The sequence below is a fragment of the Salvelinus sp. IW2-2015 genome, linkage group LG20 (genome assembly GCF_002910315.2).
Source record: "Salvelinus sp. IW2-2015 linkage group LG20, ASM291031v2, whole genome shotgun sequence".
Taxonomy (NCBI): Eukaryota; Metazoa; Chordata; class Actinopteri; order Salmoniformes; family Salmonidae; genus Salvelinus; species Salvelinus sp. IW2-2015.
Genome location: NC_036860.1, coordinates 65,842,412 through 65,851,381, shown reverse-complemented (window position 1 = coordinate 65,851,381; position 8,970 = coordinate 65,842,412). Strand labels below are relative to the sequence as shown.

The 8,970-nt window shown below is 44.4% G+C and overlaps 1 protein-coding gene across 1 annotated transcript; it reads right to left on the bottom strand.

Annotated features, from left to right (window-relative positions):
* Positions 1–3,673: 3,673 nt before the first annotated feature.
* Positions 3,674–8,386, bottom strand: LOC111980381 (sphingosine 1-phosphate receptor 3). The gene is given in 3 exon segments (XM_024011106.2): positions 3,674–5,409; positions 5,411–5,753; positions 7,719–8,386. Coding segments are annotated over 3 exon segments (1,332 nt in total). The 5' UTR covers positions 8,366–8,386; the 3' UTR covers positions 3,674–5,067.
* Positions 8,387–8,970: the final 584 nt, after the last annotated feature.

The following is an 8,970-nucleotide window of genomic DNA, read 5'->3' as shown; positions in this document are numbered from 1 at the left end:
CTTCTTAATTGGTTCATGTAATAGGGTTCACATTTTTGAAGTCATGAAACAAAAAATCTGAGCGGTTCCTTTGGAACTCAGACAGTTGGTATCCATGCCTTTGCAGAGCTTCTGAAGCTTCAGACTGCGGGTAGGGCGAGCTGTGGCACAGTGGGAGAGGGGCGTTGGCCTGTCGAGAGGTGCCTGCATTTATTTTGTTATCTTGCTACAGTGGGAAGGTCGTTTCGAAGCGTTTCAACCTGATTTTATGCAGCCTGGCTTGAGGGGAGAGGCTTCCGTGCTAGATCCGGGGTTTGTGTTTTATCAGGCGATACTGGCTTTGAGCATTTTTGTGGGTAAGCTTTCACTTACAACCGTGGTTTTTCAGGAACAGCTGCGTACAGGGCGAACTTCAATGCAACCGTGGGTGTTAGGGGGCGACGCCGTACACAGGGAGCTGTCACGTTGTCATTGCCTGGTGGTGGGGCGCAGCGTCGTGCGCGATGGGGACCGCGATGTTGATTTGGGAAGCTTCAGGTTCACTCCTGGTGTATGCCAACTGCTACAGGGGGCAACTTTCACTTCAACCTGGGTTTTGTGTGGCATCTTGCTACATGGGAATTTGCTGCTCAGTTCAACAGGGACACGTCCCCCGTGTGGCTGGCGTTGGTTTCTGTTGTTTGTTCTTGTCTTTGTTTTTCTGTTTCTTGTGGTGGGTGGGTGGGTGTCAGTTGCGTCGTTCGGGTGGTGTGGTGGGTGGTGGGGTTGCTCATCGGTGGTGCTGTGGTGTGTCTGTCTGCTGTGTGCATTCGAGGTTTTGTTTTTGGTTAGTGGTTGACTGAGTGTGTGGTTCGGTTTTTCTTCTTGGCGGTGTGGGATGTGTTGTTTTGTTGTGCTATGTGATTTCGTGTGTGTGTGCTGGGTCGTTTCTTTTGTTGTGGTTGTTTATTTTGGCGGGGGGTGAGTTTGGTGGGGTCGTGTGCGGGAGCTTGGCGTGGGGATTGTAGTGTTTCGGTTGTTTTTGGCGGGGTGGCTGTGTGTGCTGGGCTGTTGGGGATGTTTTAGGGGCTGGGGTGGTTTCGATTTACTGGGTCATTTTGCTAGTGTGTGTGGTGTTTCGTTGTTGGGCGTTGTTTTTGGTGGGTTTTGTTAGGGTGCTATTTTTTCTTTGGGCTTATTTCATTTGTTTTTGGGTTGGTGTTTTTTGCGTTTGTGTGTGTGTGTGTCGGTTGGGGGTGTGTTGTATGAGATGTTGACTTTTGTAGCGGTGCGGTCTGTACCACTCTGTGGTGAGGTGTCAAGTTGGATGTGGTTTTGCTTTCAGGCCTGGGGGTTTATTGTTGGGTGGTTTGGTTGTGCGGTGGGGCACTGTTTTGTGGCTTAGTTGGCATTCAGGTTTGTGTTGGGTGGGGCTGGGTGGCTTGGTATGCGGATGGGGGGGTTTTTGGGCTGTCGGTTGCTTTATGCGGGGTGGGGGTTTCGTTTTGTATGGATGTTTGTTTCTTCTGTTATGTTGTTTGCTTTGGTTTGTGGCTTGGTTTTTTATGTTGTTTTTTCGTTTTTTTTTGTCTCGCGCTGTACGAGGGCTGTTGGTGGTGTGGTGGGTGTTGGGTTGGTGGTTGTTTTGGTCTTTTTTTGGGGTGGTTTTCGCTTTAGTTCATTTGTGTGCTTGTGCGGGAGTTGGGATTGGTTTTTTTGTGCCTTTCGGTTTTTGTGTGTTTTCTTGTTTTACCGTGCGTTTTTTTTCTTAAGTTGTGGTTTTGTGCGTTCTGGCTTTTGGGTTCTTTGGCTGGGTGTTTGTTGGGGTTTGTTGCGTGTGGTTGGGGTGTGATTTTGTGCGGGAGTGGATGTTGGTGTGTTTTTTTGTGTTGGGGTTCTTGTTGTATGGGTCTTACAGTGTGGGTGTTTCATGTTGTCGCTTGTTTCTGGTTCATGTGGGAGCGTTCAGGTCATTTGAGGAGCGGCGGAGGCGGTTTTTTGGGGAGGTTTTTTTTTTATTCTTTTGGATGGTGCGGGTGTTTGGTTGTGTTGTGGTAGGGGGGAGTTGAGATTCTGTGTATCGGTGTTTTTTTGGTGGCATTGTGTATTTGTTCGGCGTTTGTTTCTTTGTGGATTGGGTTGGCTTTTCGTAGGATTTGGTGGTGTTGTTGGATCTTGCTTGGCTTGTGTGATCTTTCATGTGGTGTGAGTGTGGCGTTGTTTATCTGGGGGTGTCCTTTTTTATGTTTTTTAGTGTTTTTTAGGTGTGCTGGTGGTTAGTTTGTGTGGTGTTCTAAGTTTTTTGTTTGTTTTTTTTGACGTTGAGAGCTGGTGTTCGTGTGCGGGTGTGATGGCTGGCTGTGGGTTTTGTGTATTTTTATGACTGCAGTTTCCATCATCATTTGTTGGTATTCTCTCTTCCATTGGCTGGCTGGGCGTTGGCCATGGATGGTGAGTGTGCTGGCATGGGTGGTTCCTGACTGTGGTTCGACACTCTCTCACTCAGCGCCCGCGACGCCTCACGACTCGGTACATAATTTACTGTGTCGGTTTGGGGTCGCTGTGTTTGTTTTGTTTTTTGCTCTACTTGGTTTTGATGTGCACCCCCAGTTTACCCCTTGTTCGTCACTTTTTGTGTGTTTTCGTTTTTCCGCTGTTTCGCGCCTACGCCTTCCGTCACCCCCGGGTTGTTTTCGTTCGGTTTATTCTTGTTGGGTTTTCCCGCGGTTTTGTGGTTTGTTCTTGTGTTTTTTTGGTGTTTGGCCGCGCTCTCTCGTCCCTCTTCTCCCCTGCTCCGTTTTTTCCCTGTGCCCGGTTTCTTCTTCGTTTTTTGGGCTTTATTTTTGGGTGTATTATATTTGGCCTTTATATTTTTGTACATGGCTCGATTTGAATGTCTCGGATTGTGCTGGTGTGGTTGTGGCTACTTATTTTGTTTTTTCCTGGGTTCAATTAATACCACGGCTAAGGGCTTGTTTCTTAGGCCACGTGACGCTCGGAGCTTTGCTTGGAATAGAGCTCCTACCGTGTGTGCTTGATTCTATTCTGGGTTGTGGCCAGTTTCTTTTAGTGATCGAGAGTAAAATCTTTTCCCGAGGGTTGTCGCTTTATTGCTATGTTATATAGTCTGGTTACCATACTTTACTTTAGTATCATAGTTGAAATATTACGTTTGGGGAGAGGTCTTCAGACTCCCCGCACTTCTCGGGTATTATTGGTCTGATATAGCCTGTGACTGCTGTGCGCCAATGTTTCAACGGTTCATTTCAAGAGCCTCGAACCACACATTTTGAATATGCTGTGTGATGTTTATTACTGTGCTGATGTGCAGGTACTATCAGTTTTATTTATGGGAGGTACTTTGTACACTTTATATTGTCGTAATTATGACAAACTAAAAAATAATAAATGAGCTGTTTTTTTCAAGAGGTACTTTTACATATTATTTGTGAAAATAGCCAATCTGTTTACCATCCCAATGCCCAGCCAGGTGTTCGTTGTGTACAGGGCCTACAGATATAGGTGTGGCAAGGGCTGTCGGAGTTGAGCGATCTCCTGGAGTGTAGTGTTAAATGCGAGAAGTGTCAAATTTCGTGGCTGCTTTACCGGTGGGCGTGGGGATGCCTATTGCTGTGTTAATAAGAGCGATTTTGAGCTGATGTTTTAATGAGGTGGTTAATTTTAGAATGTGTTCGATCATGGCTATAGCGTTTTTCAGCACTGCTACAGGGAAGCTTCACTTCAACCTGGTTTAGCACTGCTACAGGGAAGCTTCACTTCAACCTGGTTTAGCACTGCTACAGGGAAGCTTCCATGAGCTCATAGACATATTAACAGTTAAATGATGCTACAGTACAGGTAGTAGCATAATGTTGAGCAAAAAATCTGGTTAAATACAATCGTTTTACACAATAAAACAAATAGCATGCTACCATTGTATAATTAAGCAATAATGCCCGAGGGGGTGTGGTATATTGGCCATATACCACAAAAACTCCCAAGGTGCCTTATTGCTATTATAAACTGGTTACCAACTTAATTAGAGCAGTAAAAATAAATGTCTTGTCATACCCATGGTATATGGTCTGATATACCACGGCTGTTGGCCAATCAGCATTCAGAGCTCGAACCACACAGTTTATAATGTAGAGTAACAGTATTTAGGGAAAACTGTACACATATGTCAAAGTATGACAAACTAAAAAATAATAAATAGCTTTTTTCAAGAGTTACATTTACAATTCATGTAAAATAGCCATCTGTTTACCATCCCAGCCCACCATGTGTGCTTTACAGGGCCTACAGTATAGTGGCAGTTTACGTCTCCACTGTAGTTTATGGCCTAGATTCAATTCGGACCGCGGGATATCTGTGTTATAGAGCGATTCGACATTTAAAGGTAATTAAACATATGCAGCGTTTACCATGAATGCAGTCTCTGCGAATGCAGAAAACGTTACCTTTAAAAGGTGCCGAATTTAATCTAGCCCTATATCTCGACTGCACAGTCTTTATCTGGTCTGGACCGTTTCTGGACCCTCTACCCTCACAGAGAGGAAGAGCCAAGTGCTTGTTTGTGGTTATGAAGTAATTCGGCTAAATATACTGAACAAAAATAGAAACGCATCATACGTACTGCCAAATTTTCTATGACAACGTTGGAGGCGGCTTAAGGTAGAGAAATTAACATTAAATTGTCTGGCAACAGCTCTGGTGGACATTCCTGCAGTCAGCATGCCAATTGCACACTACCCTCAACACTTGAGACATCTGTGGCATTGTGTTGTGTGACAAAACTGCACATTTTAGAGTGGCCTTTTAGTGTCCCCAGCACAAGGTGCACCTGTGTAATGATCATGCTGTTTAATCAGCTTCTTGATATGCTACACCTGTTAGGTGGATGGATTATCTTGGCAAAGGATAAATGCTCACTAACAGGGATGTAAACACATTGGTGTGCAAAATTTAAGAGAAATAKGTTTTTTGTGTGCATGCAAAATTTTGGGCCTCTTACTTCAGCTCATGAAACATGGGGCCAACACTATGCATGTTGCATTTATATATTTTTTTCAGTATAGTTACATTATAGTCCTTCAATGTCTCTCCATCCTATGCACAGCATAGGGCTACAATGTCTCGCGTTGCCACACTTCGTAGTCTCTTGTGTCCACTCAGATTGATTCGGATATGGAGGTTCAGGGCCCAGAAAACCTCAACCCTCCTCTCCATTGGCCACATTCTGCCATCCCAGGAACCACCCTCCCTCTCTCCCCCAGCCTGTCCCAGGCTACCCTCTCCATTGGCCACATTGACGCACGATGATGTTGTACTCTTTATCAAGGTCTGTGCCACTATAATATTCCGACTACTGTCCCTGTCCTTCTGCTGCTCATCTGCCCTGCTGTGGTTGTTATGATTATTATGGGCTGTGCTCCTGCTGTGCTCCTGCTGTGCTCCTGCTGTGCTCCAGGTTATTGGGCTTATTGGGCTCACCGCTAATGGAGACCTTCCCCTTCATCAGACAGCCACAGACCAAGCTAAAGAAGGCTCTCCTCATCTCCCTGCTGGCCAAGGTGTAGATAACAGGGTTCATGGCAGAGTTGAGCACGGCCAGGGCTATGAAGTAGTCGGCCTTGTAGAGGATGGCGCAGCAGCGGTGCTCGCAGGCCACATCGATGAGGAGGAGGACGAAGATGGGCATCCAGCATGCAATGAAGACGCCGACCACGATGATGACAGTACGGAGGAGGGTCATGGAGTGCTCTGAGTTTGAATGTTTCGTCACCTTGCGACTGCTGGATAGATAGAACGACAGAGTGATAAATAGAACCATACATAGAACGATGGATGGATGCATGGACACTGGCCACCCATCCATCCAAGACAGAAGACAAAAAACCAAGTAACCAACATATAGATAGCATCAATACACACCTGGTCCTCACCAACATGTAAATAGCATCAATGCACACCTGGTCCTCAGCAACATATAGATAGCATCAATACACACCTGGTCTTCAGCAACATATAYATAGCATCAATACACACCTGGTTCTCACCAACATYTACAGTGCCTTGCAAAAGTATTCATCCACTTGGCGTTTTTCCTATTTTGTTGCATTACAACCTGCAATTTAAATAGATTTTTATTTGGATTTCATTTAATGAACATAGACAAAATAGTCCAAATTGGTGAGGTGAAATGAAAGAAATTACTTGTTTAAAAAAAATGGAACAAAAAAAAACCTCAAAAGTGGTGCGTGCATATGTATTCACCCCCTTTGCTACGAAGCCCCAAAATAAGATCTGGTGCAACCAATTACCTTCAGAAGTCACATAATRAGTTAAATAAAGTACACCTGTGTGCAATCTGAGTGTCACATGATCTCAGTATATATACACCTGTTCTGAAAGGCCCCAGAGTCTGCAACACCACTAAGCAAGGTGCACCACCAAGCAAGCGGCACCATGAAGACCAAGGAGCTCTCCAAACAGGTCAGGGATGAAGTTGTGGAGAAGTACAGATAACGGGTTTGGTTATAAAAAAAATATCCGAAACTTTGAACATCCCACGGAGCACTATTAAATCCATTATCAAAAATGGAAGGAATATGGCACCACAAACCTGCCAAGAGAGGGCCGCCCACCAAAACTCACGGACCAGGCAAGGAGGGTATTAATCAGAGAGACAACAAAGAGACCAAAGATAACCCTGAAAGGGCTGCAAAGCTCCACAGCGGAGATTGGAGTACCTGTCCATAGGACCACTTTAAGCTGTACACTCCACAGAGCTAGGCTTTACGGAAAAGTGGCCAGAAAAAAAGCCATTGCTTAAAGAAAAAAATAAGCAAACATGTTTGGTGTTCACCAAAAGGCATGTGGGATACTTCCCAAACATATGGAAGAAGGTACTCTGGTCAGATGAGACTAAAATTGAGCTTTTTGGCCATCAAGGAAAACGCTCTCATCACCCGAGAACAAAATCCCCACAGTGAAGCATGGTGGTGGCAGCATCATGCTGTGGGGATGTTTTTCATCGTCAGGGACTGGGAAACTGGTCAGAATTGAAGGAATGATGGATGGCGCTAAATACAGGGAAATTCTTGCGGGAAACCTGTTTCAGTCTTCCAGAGATTTGAGACTGGGACGGAGGTTCACCTTCCAGCAGGACAATGACCCTAAGCATACTGCTAAAGCAACACTCGAGTTGGTTTAAGGGGAAACATTTAAATGTCTTGGAATGGCTTAGTCAAAGCCCACACCTCAACCCAATTGAGAATCTGTGGTATGACTTAAAGATTGCTGTACACCAGCGGAACCCATCCAACTTGAAGGAGCTGGAGCAGTTTTGCCTTGAAGAATGGGCAAACATCCCAGTGGCTAGATGTGCCAAGCTTATAGAGACACACCCCAAGAGACTTGCAGCTGTAATTGCTGCAAAAGGTGGCTCTACAAAGTATTGACTTTGAGGGGGTGAATAGTTATGCACGCTAAAGTTCAGTTTTTTTGTCTTATTTCTTGTTTGTTTCACAATAAAAAATATTTTTCAACTTCAAAGTGGTAGGCATGTTGTGTAAATCAAATGATACAACCCCCCAAAAATATATTTTAATTCCAGGTTGTAAGGCAACAAAAAAAATTCACCAGGGGGTGAATACTTTCGCAAGCCACTGTAGATGCACAGACAGACAGACAGACAGACAGACAGACAGACAGACAGACAGGCCAATCAATCACCATAAGATAGCATCAATGCATACCTGGTCCTCACCAACATGTAGATGCGTATGTACAGGACGGACATGGCCAGCAGCAAGGCCATGAAGATGATGATGCAGAAGGCCACGTACTTCTTGGTATAGAGCGGTAGGACTGTGGAGCAGTCAGGGAGGTTGTCCAAGCAGTTCCACCCCAGGATGGGCAATGCTCCCAGGGATATCGCTATGAGCCAGCAGGTCCCTATGAGCAAGAACACCCTGTAATTCTTATTGGCGTCGTAGGGCCTCATTTTAATCATGGTCAGATGTCTCTCTATAGCTATAGCCAGGAGACTGAATGTGGAAGCCCCCAGGGCTACAAACATGCTCCCTTCCCTCACAAACCACAACACTGGGGACAGGTGAAGGGTCTTCTCCCCTGACATGAGGAGGTTGACGATATAAGCCACCCCAGCCAGAAGGTCACACAATGCCAGGTTGGCTATGAAGAAGTACATGCGGTTGTGGAATTTGTGGTTTTTCCATATTGCTACTAGAACAATCAGGTTCTCCAGGATTATGAAGCAACAGATGATGAGGAACACGATGGTTTTAGCATCCAAGGTGACGCCACCACCTGTGATTTTTCCATTCTGACGGTTTTCCAGCTTCCCTGTGTAGTTATAGTGGATATATATCTGCTTGTTCATCGTCTCTGGTTGTCAAGATGTTATTCCAAAAATGTCCAGCAGAGATCAGTAAAGAGGCGRATTAAAAGTCCTGTTTAGAGTGAGATCGACGAATATCCCCACCTTTTACAGCTGAGTTGAAAGTGATGGACCAGCTAGATTAAAAATAAAAAAAAAGTGGATTATTAACACTTTCGTTTTTTTTAATCCCTCTCTCTTGATCGAAAGTCAATGAGTGCATCTGGGTAGCATCTATCCGGAATTGAGACGTTTATTATCCAGAGTTGCTGCCCTAGAAAAATATTTGATTTCGTCTATGATTGAAGTATACTGTAATTTAAATCTTAGTGTCAATTCAAAGGCTCTCGACAAGCARACCCTTTGTTCTTAATGTGTTTAACCACAAAATAACATACAACCAGGAAAAATACAATTCATCTAATTAATGTAATTTCACAGAATTATGTTACATTTCAAATAAAGATAAAAAATAAAATGTGATTTTAAGATTATCTATAGTTTATACTGGCGACTATAGCCAACAAAATATATGTTTAATCATAGTTTTWAATATAGCCTATTGAAACGAATTAGAATCCCGTACAGCTATAGATGTAAATAGTAAA